Raw genomic sequence first — 23243 nt, 5'->3', positions numbered from 1 at the left:
TATTAAACCCACTCCTTTTGGGATCTAGAGGCACATATGATTATTATGATACAGCCTGTTTTAATCCACTGATTTCTGGAGATTGAATGATCTCCTATTTTCTTACAAAAAATTCCAAGTATAGGGCTATGAAGTCAGAAACTCCAATCTAGAGCTGAGTAGTTGTGAATGGTTTCATTTTATGTTACACAATAAAAATAAAATGATTTTGAGCCGAAACCTATCAAATGTATATAAGATGCCGAAATTTGATCTTAATCTTTTATTTTGGTTATTGATTTGCTTTCAATTCTGAAACCTGTAAATAGTTATAGGAATATAATCCTTTTCATATTTGCATCTTACTTATTACCTTGTAACAGTTGTAGCACAAAATAGCATAGCTGTTTTAGAGCTTTGATTTTGTTTGTTTATAAAATACTAAAGTCAATCTTAGTTTGATTGTACTGGTTTATGTATAAGGGAGGGGAAAGCATATGGTAGTTTGCAACCAGAAATCATGGGAAATTGGGAATGTACTCACATATAGAACTACGAAAGGCAATTTGCTGATATATTAATTGTCATTATGTCAGTTTGTAAAAGGTAACTGACTGATTCTAATAGATTACTAAGAACTATTGTGTATACCTGTTTCGATAGCCTTCGATTTTTCTAAACTTAACGTTTTTCAGCTCAGCTTGGGAATCATCTATTACATTATTTCATTTCATTGTGTGTCAAATATGTATCTAAAATGCGAGCTATCTTAGGTTTATTAAAGAGCATTATCTTGTTACTGATGTGATTTTCTTTGGAAATGAAAATAATGCTTGGTTTTTTATGTGATTTATCTATTGTGGGAATTACTCATATTGACTCAGGCATGTATCTTCTCGGGTATAATATATTTTGAGCTGGGTGATTTTTCTAATCTTAAAAAAGCCGGTGACTGTTTCACCTTTGCTGGACATTATGACCGCGCTGCTGAGGTATTTGCTGAGTGTAATCTTTTCTCTGAGTGCCTTTTGTCTTGCACTGAAGGGAAGTTGTATGACTTAGGCCTGCAGTATGTTCAATATTGGAAACACCAGGAAATGGATAGAAATTTAGACATGATTGAACAAGTATTCTTAGAAAATTGTGCTCATTCTCTACATAAGCAGGGTGATAAGGTAGCAATGCTGAAATTTGTTAGGGCTTTTAATTCAGAGGAGTCCATGCACTCATTTCTCAAGAATGTAGGGTGCTTTGATGAGCTTATGGATTTGGAAGTAGAACTAGGAAACTTCTCTAAGGCTGCTGATATTGCAAGGGAAAGAGCCTTGGCTGGGCACCATGAGCGTGCTGCCGAGGTGTTTGCCAAGTGTAATCTTTTCTCAGAGTGCTTTTCGTCTTGCTCAGAAGGGAAGTTGTATGACTTAGGTCTACAGTTCATTCATAATTGGAAACACCAGGAAACGGGTGGAGAATTAGACTTGATTGAACAAGTGTTCCTAGAAAATTGTGCTCGTTCTCTGTATGATCAGGATGATAAGATTGAGATGATGAAGTTTGTTAAGGCCTTTAATTCAGAGGAGTCCATGCAAACCTTTCTCAAGAATTTGGGGTGCCTTGATGAGCTTCTGGATTTGGAGTTAGAATTAGGTAACTTCTTAAAGGCTGCTGATATTGCAAGGGGAAGAGGGGAGCTTCTGCTTGAAGCAGATCTACTGGAAAAGGGTGGGCTTCACAAGGAAGCATGTGAACTTCTTTTGTGGTACGCTCTTGCCGGTTGTCTCTGGGCTGATGGTAAAGGCTGGCCGTTAAAAAATTTCCCACAGATGGAGGAGCTGCTGATGAAAGCCAAAGCCTCTGCTCATATTATCAAGCCACGTGATCTTTACAAGACTGCTTGTACAGATAGCCTGATTTTCATGAACAGAAACTATTCTCTGCCTGAGATGAAACAATTGCTGACCATCTCTCAACGTCATAACAATATGAGAGGGGTGATACTATCAACTAAAGGAATTCTGGACTTAATGCTTCAAGTTGATATTTCCAAATTTGAACGGGGAAGGGACATCGCAGAGAATTCGGCCGTGCATCTGGAAAGGATTTCCCGAAACAAGGTCTCGGTTGAATCATTAATTTACTTTTGGAACTCGTGGAAAGAGATTATTTTAAGAATATTCAAGTTCCTTGGGGCAGTAGAGGTAAGTGAATCTAGTGATATTGCAGAACTCGGGGAATTCTGTTTGAATTACCTTGGGGTTCGGAAACTGTCTTCTAGTACGAGCGCTGTTTATGTTTGCCTATACCCTGATGCTGATTGGATCAAAGATAGTGACCAAAGTTATTTCCAAAAATTTGGGAAATTGTTAACGGTAGGTACGGAGCACTTGTTAGCTGTTGCAAACAACCATTGGTCCATGGAGTTACTTTCTACCGGCATGAAAGTGTTGAGTGTTCTTGAAGCACTACGGAAGAACCCTCGGAAGAGTTCATTGTCAGATTTTAGCACGTCTAGGTTAGTCCTCTATGTTTATGAAATTGCACAGATGCTATCCTCCTATAAACCTGTGAAGTTGAGATCTCAGGATCAGAGGTTGCTGCAGAGATACATTGATGTTTCAATAACAGAACACTTTAATTGTGTGTTTCCTTTAGACTGGAAAAAGTCTGTTAGCATAGACATGATGGTTTTAAGGGAGGTAGATATTTCAAGGAAAATACTAGAAGAAGTCATATTAACTAACATCCAGAGGACTGATAAAATGACATTTGGGCAGCTTGGACGTGTGTCCATGGTGCTTCTTGGTTCATCTAAGGGTAAAATTCCATCTTCAGGAATGGTTTTGAGAAGACTTGACACTGATTCTCCTTGGAAGCCGTTTCTTCAGGTCATTTCTCAGTGTTCTGCAACTCAAGCTCAGGCTCAAACTCAACTGGCAGAGTCCCTTGCTTGCAAACTTCAGAGAGCTCTAAGGGATGTATATGATGCAGATTGGAGGACAAGAGATTACATATCACCTGTCTGTTTCTTATATCTAGTTGACCGCCTAATAGTTTCCCTCCTGGGGTTTCAGGGCTTCTTAGTGACAACAAGATCATCTCTTGTTGAATGGATTATTCATTCTGAAGGAGATTCCAATTTCAGCAAAAATTGGGTGTCTGTCAGTGATAGATCCGGTGAAAAATCTGTGTTTTTGAGAGATACTTATTTTCTTTTGGCTCGCATACTTCATCAGCTTCTTATGAACAGAGCTGAAACGGTGCTATGGGTAAAAAAATCTGGCATCAGTGCAAAGGAGAATTTCCCTGTGCTGCTACTGAGATTAGTTGTTTTAATGTGTGTAGTTCATCTGAACTCTAATAGCTATTTGCAGGAACTTCAAGATGTGTTAAGCTGGGAAATTATCAAGCAATTACCATATGACTTCTCTAATGCTATTCACAAATGTCAGAAGGTTGGCATCAACAATGGTATCGCTGAAGCATTTAGTGCAATTAATGATCCTCTGGTTGTGGTAAGGACTGGAAAAATCCGTCCAAAAGTGTTCTGCAAGGGTGCCATTTCTCTTGATATTGTTGGCCAGAGTAAAGAGGACTTGCTCAGAATCCTGTTCCCAGACAAGGTGAATGCTTGTCAAGATAGAGTCAATGCCACTGATACTAAATCGGGTACTACATGCGGCACCATATTACCTGAAAAGAAGAATGAAGGATGTGCTGAGTCCCAAGATGGTGATTTATGGGAAGTTTTTGATTTGTTCAAGCTGGTAGAAAACAAGGATGACAAAAGCTGGAATAGATTTGTGTCTAATGTCCCAAAGATTAGGGTAAATCTGAATTTCTCTTTGAAACAGATGATCTTTTTGTTTTTAATATATTAGTTCTTGTATACAATGATCTTTGTTACAATTTGCAGGTTCAAATTGACATATATGACCTTCTGACGAACGCAATATCCATGGCATTGGAACATAATACTTGCACTGACGAGTACAAGGAAGAAGGTGATTGTCTGCTTCTTGAGTTACAACTGTTATCAGCTGCCTTAAATAGGTCAGTTCAAACTTCTAATCTAATTCAATATATATATGTAGTGTTGCTTAAAGATACACTTTATTATGATTTTTTCATGAATGTGTAAGGCTTGATCTCTCAGTATAATAGCCGATTGTCACAACAGAATTCAAGCAACTATATACATTAAGCAACTGTTTGTGTTGGCCTGTAATTTGTGCCTCATAATAGCTCTTTTTTTTTTCATTCTTTTGTCCATTTATTTATTTATTTATTTGTCAGGTTACTAACTACACTTTAAATGTACTTCAGCTCTTATGTTTTCCTGTATACTAATCATTTGGCGCATGCTTCTTTCAGCGGACGTCTGAAAGATAATGTGTTGCTGGTCGAAGACAGTGCAAGAAGGCTGTTATCGGGAAAGCCAGTATTTGAGTACTTTCTGAGTTCGCTGATTCCTCAAAAGGACGCGACTTCCCCAGAGGATCATGAGACAACTACTGCAGAGAAAGGAAATGATGATGATAATAAGACTGAGGAGGGGAAGATGGATGCCTCTCCAGCTGCTGCTCCTGGAAAACAGGAAAAGGGCGGTCAAGCTGTTGAGATAAGCCAAGGGAAAGGACAAACAATGTCGAAACATGCCAAGAAGAAGGCCAAGAAGAAGAGAAAATAGATTTTCCTGTTGGAAAAGTGTTACGTTATTCTGTCGATGTCCATGCCCTTAAACCTTCTAGGTGTTGATATTTAGTAAATTGTGTGTTTATTTTTGTAAGTTGCTGTTCTTTTGACTGCTCATCTCGCCTGTACTTTTGTGATCTTGATCATGATCATGATCATCTCGAGGATAATGTACTAAGTCATGTCATTGATGATGAGCTTATTTGAACAAATTCAAGTTTTTTTTTTTTTTTTTTTTTTTATTTAGAATACAATTTAGACCCAAAATTTGAACTCCCTCAACTTGTCTATTCCAAAGATCTGGTTTTAATTTTATTCCGAACCAATTTGATTTTTGGATCAGATTTTTTTTTTTTTGGTGTTTAGAGAGCCATAAGAGTGGGGGTGAGAATCGATCCCAGGATCTCCTGGAATCGGGAGGGAAGCTCTAACCATTTGAGCTATCCCTCACTCTCATTTTTGGATCAGATTTTAGTTGCACACAAACACTTAAAAATATATATATGGTGTACAAAATAAACTAAAATGGTTAAAAGTTATCTCAATATAAATTACAGTAAAATGATTAAGACGAGTACATGAACAAATACTTTCCAAGCATACTACCCGACCCGGGAAAGGGTGTGTAAACGGGTCGGGTACAGGTTTGATTTTTGGAGTAAATGGGTGCCCAATAACCATTTTGTTTTTTTCAAAAATTATCAACCTGGGGTTTAAAGTAGGGGTGTTCAAATCCGGGTACCCGGGTTTTCGGGTACCCGAAAATACGGGTACCCGGATTTTCGGGTAGTTGTTAAGTTGTCCCATGTCCCGACCCGAATATCTCGGGTACCCGGGTTTCGGGTACCCGAATAATTCGGGTCGGGACATAGGGTACCCGAATCTGTTTTTATTTTTTTTTTTAAATAATTTTTTACTTAATTTTATGTTTTATACCTGCTGTAAATCTGTAATTTACTTAATTTTATGTTTTATACCTGCTGACCTGCTGTAAATCTGTAAATCTGTAAATTTATACATGCTGTAATTTAATAAAAATATACCTACTAAAAATTAAAGTACATATTAAACTATTAAAGTACCTATTTTAACATATTAAAGACTTAAAGTACATGTTCTAACATATTAAAGTACTAGTAAAAGCTAAAAATTAGGGGAAGTCATTAGTTACATAATTAAAAACATACAAATTACAAAGTACAATAATATAACAAAGTCACAATGCAAATTAAATAAGATGGGAGGTCGTGCTTCATTCACTTGTGAGATCCGAAATTTCAATCGTCTCAGCAAGTATCACCAGCAACTCAGCAAGGCAGCAAGTCAGCATTCTCAGCAATTCAGCAAGACAGCAACTAATCAACTATATAATTAAAGGGTAAACTGATGAAATACAACGAAACAACGAAAATTCAGACATACAAAATTACAAATTCAAGACATATTTCAACATAATTCATTTCTTCAATTATAAATGCAGAATATACCACAAAATACCACGAAAATTACAACGAAAATTACAACGAAAATAATACGAAAATTACAACGAAATTACAACGAAAATACCCCTAAAAAAATTCAGATACACAACCAATAATCCAATATACCCACGAATTCCATAAACATACAAGTATACAACCAATATACCACAAATTCCATGAACATTGAACAATATACCACAACTTACAACGAAATTAAAATACCCTAAAAAATCGCGTGAGAATAGAAAGTACCTGAGATTAGAACTCGTCAAAATTGAGGATTTAACTCGTCAAAGGCTTGAATGAAGGCAAATCCGTGAAGGCTTGAAGTCTTGAATTCGTGTAGTAGTGTGAAACTGTGAATGGCAGGAAGAGAGGAAGAGAGAGAGATCCCAGAGAGGAAGAGAGAGAGAGAGAGGAAGAGAGAGAGGACGGCGGTGAGTGAATGAGAGGAAGAGAGAGAGTGAGCCCTAATTTGGGTGAGTGAGTGAGTGAGTAATTTGGGTCAGTGGGTGGGCACTGGGCAAGTGGGCAGTGGGCTTATTTACATAATGGGCAATATTTTGAGTTATGTGGGTGTTTTTTTTTTCATATTAATTTATTTTCGGGTAATCGGGTACCCGAAAATAAAAAAATACGGCCCATGACATGACCCGAAAACAGGTAGGTTTCCCGGGTCGGGTACCCGACCCGAAAATATAATTTTTTTCCCCAAATTTCCCATCGGGTTTTTATTCGGGTCATCGGGAAATCGGGTCGGGACAATCGGGTCGGGTTTTTTTGAACACCCCTAGTTTAAAGATGGGGTTTTGCAAATTTACAACCTGCCCACTTTCTCTCTCCTCACTCACTCAACTCTGCCACTCCACTCTAGATCCGCCGCCGCATCTCCGCTCCACCGGCTATCGTCGCCCATTAGTCCCAGGTATAATCAATTTCATCTTTGTACAGTTGATTTTGTAATTTGTACTCTGAAAATTTTGATTGGACTATTTGTTGCTTAACATTAAAAATTGCATTTTTTTTTAACGATGTATAAGTAGTCAAGTGTTTAATTTTGATGCATACCAATGGAAATTGTAATTGCATCTTCATTTCTTGCAACTCTATTATAAATTTGAAAACTTTTGTTTATTTGATTAATTCTACATCATATAACTGTTTTAATCACTATTTAGATGTTTGGGCAGTAAATTGATAATAAATTTCACATTTTTGGGCAGCAAATTGATTACAAATTTTCACATATTTGGGCAGTAGATTGATTATTAATTTTCACATTTTTGGGTAGTAAGTTGTTTACTAATTAGAATCGGAAAACTGGAAATGCAAGTACCTATTGTTGGGTTACTTGGGGTACCTGTATCTGAATTAGCAGTCGAGTTACCTCGAGCCGTTTCAGGTGATCATAGCTGTAGAGTAACTTATCCATGGCATGAACCTTGGCAAATGTACAATAACTTATCCATGCCGAGAACCTTTGTAAACAACAGTTGTTGTCTGGAATATGGATTACTCTTTAGTGCTATGCGTTTGGCATGTAAGATGAGGAGTTATGAACCTTTATTAATGTATCCTTGGTAAGAAGCCCAATCCTTAGGCCAAGCAAAAGTATGGATTTGGCTAAGGGAAAACCATATAACAATCGGACTCCATATAACATACGTTACATAACATAATGCACTGACCTTCTGTCCTAGATTCACACCTTTGCCAATAGTTTCCTCACAGACCTCGGCTCGTATTTATGAAATTATGAGTTTCCTCGCCTCTTATTTTTGAATTTAGGGGAGGTCTTATTAGCTGAAAATAGTTGGTTGTATGCAAAATTGCAAATTAATTTGGGAGGGAGGGGGACAAATCATTTAAGAATTTGTCACTCCATTTTTAATTGATTATTCAAAGGCCATATCTAGAATTGTAGCTCAAATTTTCTGTAGGAGAGAATAGCTTAATGGGGTAAGATTTGGCTTATACAATCTACCTTGTCTAGGGGTATGGACTATGGTGAAGGGGTTTTGTTGATTGGAGAATACTAGTTCTTTCTTCAAGAATTTTGGACACCGGGGAATCACAAATCAATACCAAGAACTTAATAAATGGTAACAAGGGGTGTATAAGCAAGCTAACTCTATATTTTTGGCATGTAAGAGACTATAGTGGTAACACGTATCCCCAAATATCTTCCTATTATTGTGAGCTTAGTGCTAAGTATACAATGGAAGTTTTCTTTATTGAGGTGAGGCAGCAATAAGCTATGCTTTTCTTATGGGCAGAATGCAGTTTTACATGTGTACTTAATGGAGACTCCTACAGCTGATATTTGAGTTCAACCAGCAATGTAGTGGAAATATCTTGAATTCTTGTATCGTCCATGTAATATATCTTGATGAAGTATTCTCACATGCACCTTACTTTGTTTAAATTTGCAGGTTCAGATCACTGTATTCATAACCTAGAAGTTTAAAACAGTAATTGGATAGCAATATGTTTGCTGCAAAATCTCCCTCTATTCCTCCTCTTTCATTCTCAGAGAAGTCATTAAAATGTCCAAACTACTGCCTCAAGCTCCCTTTACTCTTTACGAGTCCCCATCTAGCAAACAAAAATAACACGCACCGTTCCTTACCATGTATTAGATCGTCACTTTCGCTGGACCTTGATAAATCATTAACTGAATGTACTCCTGCTCAGACCCGAGTTGATATCCTAGCAGAGTCACTCCCATACCTACAAAAATTCCGAGGTAAAACCATTGTTGTCAAGTATGGCGGGGCAGCCATGAAATCAGAATCTCTTCAAGCATCAGTAATCAATGACCTTGTTCTTCTCTCATGTGTGGGCATTCGCCCTATTTTTGTACATGGAGGTGGTCCTGAAATCAACCAATGGCTTGACCGCATTGGCCTCAAACCGAACTTCCTCAATGGTCTTCGAGTCACTGATGCTTCCACTATGGAAATAGTCACAATGGTTCTTGTGGGCAAGGTCAATAAACAGTTAGTCTCTCTCATAAATAAGGCTGGGGCCACTGCTGTTGGATTGTCTGGTATAGATGGACGTCTCCTCACGGCACGTCCTTCCCCCAAAGCTGCTGAACTCGGCTTTGTGGGCGAGGTTGCTCTTGTGGATCCCACAGTCCTCCGGCCATTAGTTGAGAATAATCACATCCCTGTCATTGCGTCTGTTGCAGCCGATGAGAAAGGGCAGTCCTATAACATCAATGCAGACACTGTGGCAGGGGAACTGGCAGCTGCATTGGGAGCTGAAAAGCTTATATTGTTAACTGATGTTGCGGGCATTTTGGAAGATAAAGATGATCCCAGTAGTTTAGTGAAGGAGATTGACATTGCCGGGGTAAGGAAGATGGTTTCAGAAGGGAAGGTTGCTGGTGGGATGATCCCGAAAGTCAACTGTTGTATTAGGTCACTGGCTCAAGGAGTTAGAACAGCAAGTATAATCGATGGTAGGGTTCAGCATTCTCTGCTGCTGGAAGTTTTGACCGATGAAGGGGCTGGAACCATGATCACTGGCTGATGTTTATGTTCCGCTCTCATTTATATTAATCTCCTGTGTACGTTTTCTTTTGTTTCTTTCCCATGTTTAAAGGAGCTAGAATGGTTAGATTACTGTACTATGTAGAATGCAATTTTGAAGCTGAATAAATTCTTACTTGCATGATATTTGTAGTGCAGAAGTAATTGTTTCAGGAGAACTGTTAAGTGTGCTTGACCAGACTTTCTGCCCTTTGTCTTTGGATTGAAGTAGCCAAAATCATGTTGGCTTTGGGCATCAGTGCATCACACTCTGAAATGGCTTGATTTATTACTCGTAGTAGATTTCGGCTGGGCCACAACTAAATAAATTTCATCTGTCCAATATGTTTTGTTGCGGAACCAGGGTTGATTTTGATTTCTCTGTCCTCCTGTTGTCCTGCCTACACCTTTTTTGTATCAACTCAGAATATACTCCGTAAACTTGCATTACTTTATAAGAGTCCTGCAGACACTTGGAGCAAATGAGCAGCGAGCAATGCTCCACATAGGCCCTGTTCTTGTGATTATACACTATTCTCTCTTCTACTTGGTTAATAATAATCGTATCACAATTAAAGGTCTAAAATGCACCAAATCTTCCCCAAAATGAAGATTCAAGCACATAGTCCTTGCTCCTTAGGCATTGACTACTCAGTCTACTTAACTCCAATTACGAGTGTACACCAGTCCAAATCGGGACTAAAACCAAACCGAGATATTATATAGACTAAAAAGTCAACAAAACCCGACTTTTTCCGATCCAGTCCGAATTTTGACCTCTCACCTAAACATAGGACTAACTGGTGACCTCTCTCTCTTAAAGTTGCTTCCATTTTTTAGGTCACTTTTATGTACTCCGTATCTTTTTTCACGAGTCTCACTCTCACCTACCCAAAAACAGCAAAACCTCCTCCATTTCCAACTCCTTCAAAAGCTGCTTCACCTACCTTTCTCTCTTTCTATCTCTCTCTCTTCTCAACACCCCTCAAATGGATTCTGCCTTAGCTATATCATCTTCTTTCCTTCCTTTTCCCAAATCAAATCGCAATCTTCTTCTTCCAACAACCCCATTTTCTTTCTCCTCAAAAACCCCACAAAAACCCTCTTCCAAACTCTCCATTACTGCTAATTTTTCCTCTAATCATAGCCTTAATCCCTCAAATGGGTCCCCAAAAGAAACCCCATTTGCCCGAACTCTTTCCACCGCTGCTAAGACGGTGGTTTTGACGGTGGCAGCCACTTTAATGGCCTCCAAATTGAAGGAAATGCCGGCGAAGGCGGAACCATCGACGCCAATTGTTGAAGAATCGACGGTTGAGGAAGAGAAAGCTATTGATTTGGGTGAAATTGAAAGTGGGGTTGATGAAAATTCACCATTGTCTCATTTACTGGAAACAAATTCTGAGTTTGTGGATAATTTGTGGAGTTTGTTGCAGAAGAAACTTGAAATTGGGGAAGATGAAGAGGCATTGAAGATTCTGGGTAAATTGGTTGAAGCTCAACCTTACGAAGTGGAGTGGAAATTTCTAAGAGCAAGATTATTGAGTGAAATGGGGAAAACCCAGGAAGCTAGAGATGAATTTGAAGATATTTTGGCATTGAATCCTCTCTCATTTGAGGCATTGTTTGAGAATGCCTTGCTTATGGACCGTTGTGGCGAAAGGGATACCGTGATTGCTAGGTTAGAGAAGGCTTTAAGCATTGCTATGGATGAGAGTAAGGCTAAGGAAGCTAGGGATGTGAGGTTGATCATTGCTCAAATTCAATTCTTGCAGAAGAATGTGGATGAAGCATTGAAAAGTTATGATGAATTGATTAAGGAGGATTCTAAAGATTTTAGGCCTTATTTCTGTAAAGGGATGATTTATAGCTTGCTTGATCGAAACACCGAGGCTCGAGAACAGTTTGCTAAGTATAGAGAGCTTTCACCTAAGAAGTATGAAGTTGAAGGGTACTTGAGGTCTCCGCTTTCGAGGATGAAGCTCTTTGGGACTGATTCGCAGAGTTGAATTCGTGACCGGTCGGTTTGGGTTATGTTGAGGCTTTTGTTTGTAGGAATAAGCTATAAGAGAGTTTTATGGGATAGAAGAAGCAATGTGGTTGCTTCTAGGTATATCCTCTGTCTCTTATCATATCATGTTAGTTAAAAGAGTACTTTGTTTTAATTTCTGTTCAATATTTAGGATCATTTTTCGCTGGGGCATATAATTAATTTTTGGAGCTGTATACTGATTACTGCATTATTAGAGACTTGATAATGAAGTGTGATGCTGGATTGCTCACATGAGACATGATATTACATGAAATTGGAGAATAACGAATGTATGAAATTGGATGCTGACCATATGTATTGTCTATTTAGTTGTTCATGTCATTGTTCTTGATGCTTATTGCTGTATTGGAGAATAAAGAATGTATGAAATTGGGTGCTGACCATATGTATTGTCTATTTAATTGTTCATGTCATTGTTCTTGATGATTATTGCTGTAATAAATCTTATGTAGGTTTGTTTGTTCCAACCTACGGAATTTGAGCTCGATTGACCCCTTGATTACTTAGATTGATAGCTTGTTTAGACTCTTGGACAGAGATAAAACTTGATCAATTAACCTTAGGTGAGTTAGGTCCATATGAGATTGATGTTGCTCGAGTTTAGTTAGCATAGTTTTTGTATAGCTTTTGCTTTTGGGTCATCTGCCTTAGGCTTCTGCTCTTCACTGCTTGGCCTATTATTCCATTGGTTAGTAGTTGTGAGCTTTGATTTACTTGGCAAGTAATTAGGCTACCAGCATCTTACATCAGTTTGAAGCTTTAGAACTTTGAGGATACATTTGATGATTCTCAAATTGGTCTGTACTAAAACCTTTTCTCAAATATATATTTCATTTTCGATGTTTTTTCATGCTTCCATGTTTTGAGCACACTAAACCTTTTTTCATCAGAAGGGATGCTTTATATATCTTTCTGGTCTGATCAAGGATGCTAAAGGTAAATAAACTTTCCAATTAGCTGAGATTTGCTATCTCCTTGGATGCTGTTGGTAGTTAATCTTAACAATAAAGCGTAAGAATTGCACAGTTGCACTTGTGATGCTTGCTAAGGAATTTAAGGGGCTTAGTTTAGGCATGGTTAAACAGAATTTAATGGTGGTTTCTGTAAAAATTTCTTACACCACACCCTGTTGTTCCTAGAAATTAGAATTAGGTATAACAAAGCGATTTATGCACTCATTCGTAGCTCCAAATGAGCAGTTACAGCCTTGGGTGTATCATGTTCAAAGTACACTGTATAATAGACACTTGTCTATATATAAGAAGTATGCAAGGCAAATGGGCTGTTAAGTTTGGATTGATTTTAGTGATAAGCTATTCAGTTTGTTTTCTGGTCGGATTACATTCAAGAGTTTGCCATATACTAATCACACGAGTTTATGTTCAAGTTGAATCAGATATTCCATACAAGCCTATATTCCATTGTACTCTAATTTCTTTGTCTAGTTTGGTCTATTAACCTTAAAATTCAGAGACTTGTTACTCTGGCTGTATTGTATGAAAAGCAAAATTTGACAGGAACAGGCTTTGTTTGTTGAAGTATGTAACACTTGTTATTCTAGTGAAGTGATTTTTGTATCCCATGCCAATAAACTTTACGTAGGAGCAGCAGCTACTGACCATTTTACTCAATAAAACTAGGCAAGATATATCTGCTGTTAACATAATCACTTCAAGTAGGGAGAGCTGAGAATTCTGCTGGGAATAGTAGCCAGAATTCTGCTGTTACATTGTCTAAGTATCTAGTACATGTATGACTGTATTTGATGAGGAGGTGTGAGAGAACGTCGATGAGTGAGATAAGTCAGCCATTGCCATGGTTGATGTTACTCTCATTTTTCTTCAATCTGATGCATCTGCTGCCATTTTCGGAGCTAATGTTTTCATTTTGGATTTCAAGCTACAAGGAAGATGAAAAGTGAACTGGACTTGTGGTTCTGACTTTTAGTTTGAAGCTTCTAAGCATATATGGGGGCTTTTTCTTTTTCTTTTTTCAGGGTAACACAAATGTAATAGTAGTATTTGTTCCCTTTTTTTTTTTTTTTTTTTTAATAACAAATGAAGATGTAACAAATAAAGGGGAAATGTGATATTCCTTCCTTTCAAACAAATTGGTGCCAAGTGTAAAAACTGCTCCCAATTAAAAAAAGAAAAAAAAGTCTCATATTAATAATACTTATTCTAAAAATAGTTGTATTATTGAATTTGAAAAATTCAAATCACATCTCGAAAAATGTTTACATCAAAAAAAAAAAAAAAAAAAAAAAAAGGGGGCCCAAATCACATCAGGAGAATGTGAACCAGATCTTATGGGTCTAAATGTTGGAAACTTGGAATTTTTGGTTATGTTAAAGTTCAGTGATAAATTATAAGAAGATAAAAATCAAAAGTAAAACTCTTTCAAGGAAAAAAAAAATTGAGAAGCTGAACGTCGTCCTCGAAATATCTAATTAACGCATGCAAGATAAACTAAAATTACAAATTTACCCTTATTTATTCAAAAGAAATTACCCCTCAATTTACCCCCTTCTTCATACTACCCACCACTACCACCTCTTCATACTAACCACTACCACCAGCTCCTCCTCCTCCTCCTCTTTTAACCACCAACTCCTTACCTCCGGTTTCACGATCTACACAGCCGCGGTAATGACGAGTAAGGACAAAGGAAAGTCGGTTGCCGGCGGAGAAAATGTTTTTTTTTTTTGAATTTGCGGCAAACGCCTAGATTTTTCGCACGCTCGAGGCTAAAACGCCTAGTTCGTGCGAACAACCGTGTGGTTGTATGAAAAATATGGGCGTTTGAGGTGAAACGCCTAGTTTTTTAGAATAGTATAGGCTGAAACGCCTTGTTTTTTCGAATAGCCTAGGATGTTTCGAAAAAACTAGGCGTTTCAGCCTAGGGTATTCGAAAATTCTAAGCGTTTCTTGGGTTTCGAATTTTTTTAAAAAAATTATCGCGACGTACCGATTCCGTACGGTTCGACGAGCCTTTGGCGAGCGTCTAAGGTTGTGTTTCTGGTATTTCGTCGTTGTCCATAAGATCTAACGAATTTGATTTTGCAAAATTTAAAAATTTTGTTTGATTTTTTTACTCACGGTGGTTGTTCGATGAGCGTTAGTGGCCGTTGACCACTAGAGAGAACGGTAAAAAGTTTTGTGTACAATAAAAGTGTGAAATTGAGGTAAAATTAATTATTTTTATAATCGTTATTTTAAGGATAAATACGTAATTTTATTTTATTTTGCCGGCGTTAATTAGATATTCGAGAGCGATATTTAACGATCCAAAAAAAAATTTGAAGTAAAACAAAGTAATTAGGAGTTAGTTGTGAGAGCAACTTAGTAGTGAGGTGGTGGCTTTCATGTACTTTGAACACGTCTAGCTCCTTTGTTTCAAAGTTGTCGTCCTTCCAATTTTAGCTGGCAGTTTTATTTCTAATTCAGTCTTTTTCATTGGACTAGCTATTTCATGTTTCAATTATCCAATGTTGTACTAATTGATTTTTTTTTTTTTTTTTTTTTATTAGAGTAACATTGGAAAAACAAATTTAATATGAATGAGAGTTGAGCTTCAGCACTATGCTATATCGTGGTGTTGTAGTTCAATTTATTTAACTACCTAAACATTAATCATTTATTAATTCTTTGAATAATTCACTTACAAAGAAAAAAAAATAAAAGAATAATAAAAGGTTTATAAGTTGGTAACATGGTAGCCCACTAAAAATATGAAAGCATACATTTTCTTATAAATATGAGATAATGTCTCCTTAATCTCTGTCATTTTAAATTTTAATTAAGATTTAAGAATAGTTTATACTACAATTTCATACAAAAAAAAAGCAGGTATTAGAAGAAAGATTAATCATAAATAGACCTCAATTTAATTTGGTTTAGAACAAAAAGAAAACATAGCAACAAGAAAACAAAATGATTGAAAAGGAGATTAAGAAAATTGTGGAGAGCAAATTAACTGCTGTTGCTACACCATCTTCTTCATCATCATCCGGCATCACCGAGGAGATATCAAAGGCTACTACTCCTCCCTCGGCCCCGGCAACTCCTGAGACTATAGTTCCCGTAGTTGAAAGTATTACATTCTCTCTTTCTATCTATGTCCATTATACATTCGAGTGTAGTTTTACACCCTCTCACATTCTCTAGCACACGTGCTCATAACATAAGATGGTATTATGTTATGAGCATGTGATCATTTGTTACCAAGTAAAATACTTGAGGTGTATTTTTTTGAATTTTTTTTTTAATTTTTCTCTATGAAACAAACATTTTCTTGAAATTCTAATTATGAATAGAATGTCTAATACATATGATGTCAATTAACAGAAGCTGAAGAGGCTGAATCTCAAAGAAGTAGACAATCATCTGACAGGGGTGAGTTTATAGTGTCACATAATTTTCAGTTCACTCGTATTTATTTAATTGGAAGACAAAATATGACATAATATATAAAACAAAAACAAAAAAAGCTTCATTAAATATGATATTTGTCAGAGTTCATATAGTTAGAATAAATGTTGTATTTACACATTTTTGTACTATGGTTGTTGCAGATATTGCACTAGCACATGTTGAGCAGGAAAAGAGGTTGTCTTTTATTAAGGCATGGGAAGAAAGTGAGCAATCTAAACACAGTCAACAAGTAAGTTTTATTGTTCATCGTCATGTCATGTGACATGACGTACATATGGGAGTTATGCTCAAGACATAAGATCGAATCTTGTTGTGATTTCTATTAACTAAAGAAACAACTATGCTTTATGTCGTGACGTACCTTCTAGCATGCTTACTTTAAGTCTGGGATCAAATGAAACAAAAATTAGATTTTAGATTATATCATCAAGATTACATTTTGTATAGAAGGATTTAGAGGTGGGGTGTTAAATATTTCAAGGCAGAAAATTTAATTGCTTGCTGATTAGTTAATGTGGCTTGATAAGATTAGAATTGTGTCTTTGATTAGTGTCTATAACATTAAAAGCCTACGATTATTGTCCTGTGAAGTCATAAATGTTCATTACTATGTTCGGATTACCCGAAAACACTACACAAAAGTGACAAAACTATTGATCATATAATAGTGTCTAGGAGTTTTCGAAAACTGAATGTTGATGTTCGTTGCCTACTGTACTGGACAGGGCTGAGAAGCAGATTTCTGCTCTCAACGCATGGGAGAACAGAAAGAAAGCATCCATCGACGCTAAGCTGAAGTATATCGAGGTACCTTGAATTGTTCAATCATGATATTCATGTAAATTGTAATACATATGTGTGCAGCAGTATATATTGATCATGGTTAAATTTAAAGAGTTGGGTGTTTAATGAGCAGGAAGAGCTTGAAAAGAAGAAGGCCGAGTATGCAGAAAAGATGAAGAACATGGTAGCTTTAGTCCACAAGCAAACAGAAGAGAAGAGGGCAATAGTTCAAGCAAGAAAAGGCGAGGAGCTCCTCATGATCCAGGAGAAGGCTGCAAAATACCGAGCCACGGGATATACCCCAAAGAAGATCCTTGGTTGCATCTCATTTTAGATCATCCACAGCAGAGATAGTTACCCCAGGTTAATGCAGTTTCAAAGTGTAGCAGTGCACTAGATTGCCTAAGTTAAGATTGTTTTTGCGCGTAAACAAGTGAGATCAGTGTAATAGCTGTAATTGTTGTTCTATTTGCCAATAGGGAAATTCAGGTTGGATATAAGTTTTTGGTTGGTTTTGGCCTTGAATTCAGAATCAGGTAATCATGTATGTCTCATTTTCGCCAAATCTAGGCTTAAATATCTGTCAATGTAGTTCAAGTTCATTGTTTTCAGTCATAACATTTGCAATAGAAAAGTGAAACAATAAAATTGACGATTCAACCATATACATATTCCAAAAGAGTCTAAAGACAACATTACAATTCCAAAATGCAGCACGACATCAGAAAACAGATCTAGGAACATAAACCGGATTATGCAGCTCAGGGAGGCATGCTATATTCCTATCTGCAGAAACAGAACAATTTACATGACTAGATTAGGAGAGAAGGTAAACTTAAAGCTAGACCTATAACCGTTAACTAAGAGATATACTGCTAAATGTGACCGACAAAAACCCCAGATATCCTCAGTAAAACTTGAAAAAACTCGCGTTATCAGGGTAGTTGTCGACAGGATCTTCCAAGAAGCTCATGTCATTGTATTCAGGAAAATCCAACAGCAGCTGCAATGCAGACTCAGATGAATCCTCTACCTCATTGGAGCTCGAAGAATCTGATCTTGTATTAACATCAAGAACTTCGGTTTTGATAAAGTTCTTACACTTGATCTCTTCATCACGGTTATCCACTGTCAGACCTGAAGTAGAGGCACATTTTGTGGTAGAAGTCGATCCTTGGGAGATTGGGCTTTGACAAACAGTCTTTTCTTTCATATCAAAGTTTCGAAACGACTCTCCAACTTCAGAGTTCCAAAGACGAAGGAAGTAGTCAGAATCAAGGAACCTAGCAGGATGCGGGTGGCACACTAAAGACTCAGTTGAAAGCCGAGCCTCAGCTTCAAGCCTAGCACTCTCCCATTGGGTCATGTGACGTGTAGAAGGCGATGCTGGGGGTTTTTTGGATGGTCCAGCAGGTGTAGAAGCTGGTTCATGGGTTTGAGGATCAAGGCCCATACAAATTAACCGTTTTCTCAAGTGGGTGTTCCATAAGTTCTTGATCTCATTGTCAGTTCTTCCTGGTAGTTGTGCAGCGATTGCAGCCCACCTGAAACACAAATTTTCATCTTATGAGCACTGCATACATTCGTTTGTTCAATAACTGATACGAGTGCACATAGCATTGTGCTATAGTAATTCGGTAAACCATACCTATTGCCTAGAATGGCATGCAGCTGTATAACAAGCTTCTCTTCTTCAGGAGTGAATGGACCGCGTTTTATGTCTGGCCTAAGATAATTTGTCCAACGAAGTCGACAACTCTTTCCACATCGAAGGAGACCTGCAGAGAAGGAAATAATCGAAATACTAATCAATTTTTAAGTTCCATATAGACCAGGTCATAAATCATTTACCTATCAATCTATCATATATGACAAGACTTGTTCTACAACAAACATGATATTTTCCCTTCAAAGAGAAAGATAAACACGAAATGTAGACATGGATGGTTGCAAAGTATGATCATGTTAACTAGCAACACAACAATGTGTTGAAAGAAAAGGTTAAAGATAAAATTTAGAGATGGATGTTTGCAAAGCATGTTATTATGTTAACAAGCAACACAACAATACTCTATCACTCCCCCTCACATGAAAGGCCCTTTGGGCTTGAAATGTGGATGCAACACAGGCCCACCCAACCTGGTGCGAATTAATTCCACTTTGAAGGAGGGGCGGATGAGATTCAAACTCGTGACCTTTGTGTCACGCTGGCTCCGATACCATGTTAACGGATCATCTCAACCAAAAGCTTAAGCTTATGGTTGAGGACCAGGAATATGTTAAATACTCTATCAATTGTTCATTTCATCTTTTGCTACTGTAAACACACTATGACAACCAAGAACATCAACAGATCGGATTGACCCTGAAGTCAGATTATTTTGCAAAATGTAATGAAAATATGCATATCTCGATATTGACCTATTGTCTTTTTTAAGGCAATATTGAACCGAAAGTACAAAAAAAAATTAATGGCACTGGAGCCTTAGCTCATCTCCACAACCGCGTAATCATGGAAAGGTCTCTATTGTACAACTTGTACAAGTAACAATCTAATGGAAGTCTATCATTATATTGCAAGTACATCAATCAATCTCAAATTTTCAAGAACTTTTTTAACATTTTGCTATTAATTTAGCAGCAATAAAAGTTGTCATCAAAAGATCAATTATGTCATGCAATCCTCAAATATAGCCAAATGGTATTTTTTTTTTAAATATATAGTACAACTCAACTAACACTTTGTCTAACCAATTTCTCTTCTTAACCTTTTAATTGTGACAGCTAAAAATAAGGACCAAAATTTAAACTACACAATTTGTAAATTGGTGAACAAAAATAGGCATAGGCATGACTTCACTTTAAAGAGTCCACTCTTGGGGGTATTTTGAGGATTTTTTGGGGAATTTGACTACTATTAGTGGACTTTACTTGGCATTTTCTTCTCTAATTTAGGTCATCCATTTCTCTAGCAAAAAGAGGTGAAGAATTATAATTTCACTAAAAAGAAATTTTTTAAAAAAAATCTTCAAATCACAACTCATCAAATCTTCAATCCTCGAGATAAAAATCTATGCACTATTCCTCGAAAAGAAATACAAATCATAATTCCTTCAAAAAAAAAAAAAAAAAAAAAAAAAAAAAAAAAAAAAAAAAGACAAATACTACTGAGTAATAACTTTCTCCTAACTTCATCTGCCACCAATAATTTAATGTCAATTTCTTTAAAAATCGGAATATATAAAGTGCACCACCATAGTCCACAAACACACTCTAGTAGTGTACCCATGTCCCATGACAATCTTTTGGCAAATTTGCTAAATTTATTTCCAAAAAAAAAACACCCAAAAAAGAGTTCAACTTTTAAGATAAAAAAATACTAATGTTTTGGAAATCATAATAGTCCAAAATATATTATTCTTACATCATAAACAATCTTCTAGCTAAGATAAGCAAATACTCTACTTTTGGCGGCATAATTCATTCAAAAAATCGATGCTAAAACCCTCCAAAAACCCTAACATCAAAAACAGGGGAAAAACAGAGGAATAGAAAATAAAACCTGCATTTTTAGGAAGAGATCGCCAATTTCCATGACCATGTTTGTTAATATATTTAACAAGTAGTTCATCTTCTTCACTTGTCCATGGTCCTTTCTTCAACCCTTCCTTTTCACAACATGGAGATCTTCCCATTTTCTCTCTCCTGATTCTTCTTACTTTTGATTGATAAAACAGAGTTTTTGATGGAACCCAAAAACTTAATTATCAAGTGAACAAAAACCCAGAAATCAAATCATCAAATTAATAAAACCCAAAATTTGATTTCGAAAATTTTCATTCAAAAGCTTAGAACTTTGACAGAGGAAAGAAAAGAAAAGGGGAGGGGGATAATAAATTTTGCCAAAGAGGTGAATTTAATGTATATATAAACCAAGAAATGAGAAAAAGTGGAATCGGGCAATATCTATCTTGGGAAAATGAAGAAATAATTGTTTGTGTATCAGAGGAGAGAGAAAGAGAATTGTACAATCAGCGAGTTTCAAGCTGAAAAAAAAACTGTGCTCTGTTTTTCTGCAACAACGAAAAAAAAAACAGAGAGAGAAAAACTCTTGCATTAAATGATATTACTTGCCTTTTTAATATTACATTACATCATTCAAATTGTAAACAGTGAATTTTTTGATGAAACGAAATCATAAATAAAAAAAATAGATTAAGGGTTATCAGAAATCAATGCAATTTGAGAGGAGAGAGAAAGATGGAAAAGAGATAACAGAGGTTTTATTTATTCAAAAATTAGAAAAGAAAAAAAAAAAGAGGGGAAATTTACAATAAATAAGAGAGAGAGAAAAAAGGGGGGAAGCAATAAATGAGAAAAGGAGGTATGGGAAGATAGGAAAAGACAGAGGTAAAGGTAATAGAGTTGCCAAAACATGCACATTTAATTTTGGTAGCAGGGTAGTACGGTCGTGTATAGCTTTTCTCTGTTTTTGTTGGTCAAATAGTAGTAGTGGACTAGTGGTAGTAATAAGACTATAAGAGGTTAATTTGGTTATTGGTTGGGTTCAGGTCGGATCAAGAAGGATCGGATCATTTTGAATAATAGAGTGTGTAACACCAATATGAACAAGGGCAGCTGACCTAAGGTGTTGATGTGCTAAAGCTAACTAGCCAAGGCCCGGGGCTGGATGCTATTGCCCAAGTCAAGGGACGTGATGTGGTGATGGCATGCCATGGCCTAGGCAAAGGGCATGGGCACCAGGCATGAGCAAAAGGCATAAATACACCTCATTCTAAAAAATAAAAAGAATATTTTTGACAATAAAGTAGCGTATTGTGTTATCTTAAGAACTATAACAGACTTTGACTAGTTTAGAACTATAATAGGCCAATCAATAAGTCTATAAAAAGTCTTGATAATGAGTTTGGTACAATATCGTGACTATCTTGGAATTTTGTGGTATTGGTTGTCAAGATGTGATTCCAATCAACAATTTAGCATTCATGGTCATATATAAGTGTGATTAGGGTTGTACACAGTTTGGTCTGAACCGTAACCAAACCAAACTAGACTGTATTTTAGCAGTTTGGTTTGGTTTCGGATTTTTTGAAAATACGGTTTGGTTTGGTTTTTCAAAAATTATAAACCAAACCAAACCAAACCGTAAACCAATAAACCGCATTTTAATATTTATATAATTTTTAAGTAAAAGAAAATAATTATTATATATTAAAAAATTAAAAAAAAAGCATGAAAAATCAAAATACAACAGTGTATAGTGGATTAGTGGTATACGATTAAATTCATTTGGGCTAATTTTTTAAAACTCTATTTTAGTTAATGAAGTATTATTTGTCACTTTTTAGGGAAAAATATCGTGTTATCATAAACCGCAAACCAAACCGCACCAAACCGTATTATTACGATTTGGTTTCAATACTACTCCCTCCACTTTTCTTTTCCAACCGTTTTTAAATACTTGCTCCATTTCTTTATTTAGAAAACTTTTATAATATTTAATTCATTTCTCTCACCTAGTGGACTCAACATAAATCATATTTTATTAATTTCATATTCTCTCTCCCCCAATTCTCTCCACTACTTTTGTTTTTTACAATTTTTTATTCTTCAACCTACCCCACTACCTCCATATTTTATTACTTTATCCAATTTCTCCTAAAACTTCACGCATAGAGAAATGGAGCAAGTATTTAAAAATAGAGCGAGTAATATGATTTGGTTTGGTTTGAAAATTTGACCAACCTGTATTTTGCGGCTTGGTATGGTTTGAACTCAAACCGCACCAAATCAAACCATGTTCACCCCTAAGTGTGAGGAATCCTTCATTGGGTCATTTCACCCAAACTCACCCATTACCTATAACACAATTGTTAATGGTCTTTAAACTAGAGTATGGTGTGTATGATACTCCAAAAGTATCACAATAAGCTATAGAACATCTTTTTATATATATAAAATATAATAATTTATTAGTGAAATTCCAAAAGTAGAAAATGTGTCCGATTATAAATTAAAATGCCCAAATAACCAAAACAACTTTGTTGTTAGTCTATTGCATTTAGGGTTAGCTTTCTTTAGAGAAATACTAATTTTTTTAAAAAAAAACCCTGAAATTGACTACTCATAAGTCATAACCCATAAAATGTGGACTGTTTGGTTAAGTTTAGAATCGTTGTGGAATCACTGGAATGGAGTGATAAAACTTGGAATAGAGTGAAAATTTAAATCAGTAAAATTGTATAAGAGTTGAATTAGAGAATAG

At 36.3% G+C, this 23243-nt stretch overlaps 3 protein-coding genes, 1 long non-coding RNA gene and 1 pseudogene across 4 annotated transcripts; 3 read left to right on the top strand and 2 right to left on the bottom strand.

The window, feature by feature from the left end:
* Nucleotides 1–3897: 3897 nt before the first annotated feature.
* Nucleotides 3898–5287, top strand: LOC145585705 (uncharacterized). Its single transcript, XM_081642415.1, has 2 exons — nt 3898–4029; nt 4351–5287. The coding sequence occupies exons 1-2, from the start codon at nt 3935–3937 to the stop codon at nt 4664–4666; spliced, it is 411 nt and encodes a 136-aa protein (XP_081498541.1). The 5' UTR covers nt 3898–3934; the 3' UTR covers nt 4667–5287.
* Nucleotides 5288–5663: 376 nt separating this feature from the next.
* On the bottom strand, nt 5664–6888 carry LOC145586782 (uncharacterized). The gene is made up of 2 exons (XR_014101017.1): nt 6405–6888; nt 5664–6034 (listed from the first exon to the last, which is right to left on the bottom strand). It is a non-coding gene; the product is annotated as an uncharacterized LOC145586782 (long non-coding RNA).
* Nucleotides 6889–6947: 59 nt separating this feature from the next.
* Nucleotides 6948–9849, top strand: LOC145586780 (uncharacterized). The gene is made up of 2 exons (XM_081643706.1): nt 6948–7077; nt 8585–9849. Exon 2 carries the CDS (start codon nt 8640–8642, stop codon nt 9687–9689), a length of 1050 nt encoding a protein of 349 aa, XP_081499832.1. The 5' UTR covers nt 6948–7077; nt 8585–8639; the 3' UTR covers nt 9690–9849.
* Nucleotides 9850–10555: 706 nt separating this feature from the next.
* On the top strand, nt 10556–12075 carry LOC145586781 (protein SLOW GREEN 1, chloroplastic pseudogene; annotated as a pseudogene).
* Nucleotides 12076–17638: 5563 nt separating this feature from the next.
* LOC145585703 (transcription factor MYB17-like) lies at nt 17639–21222 on the bottom strand. Its single transcript, XM_081642414.1, has 3 exons — nt 20520–21222; nt 18606–18735; nt 17639–18501 (listed from the first exon to the last, which is right to left on the bottom strand). Exons 1-3 carry the CDS (start codon nt 20650–20652, stop codon nt 17865–17867), a joined length of 900 nt encoding a protein of 299 aa, XP_081498540.1. The 5' UTR covers nt 20653–21222; the 3' UTR covers nt 17639–17864.
* Nucleotides 21223–23243: the final 2021 nt, after the last annotated feature.

This window comes from Chenopodium album, chromosome 16 (assembly GCF_948465745.1).
Source record: "Chenopodium album chromosome 16, dcCheAlbu1.1, whole genome shotgun sequence".
Lineage (NCBI taxonomy): Eukaryota > Viridiplantae > Streptophyta > Magnoliopsida > Caryophyllales > Amaranthaceae > Chenopodium > Chenopodium album.
Note: the sequence above shows the minus strand (reverse complement) of the source record. Positions and strands in the feature narration are given on the sequence as shown.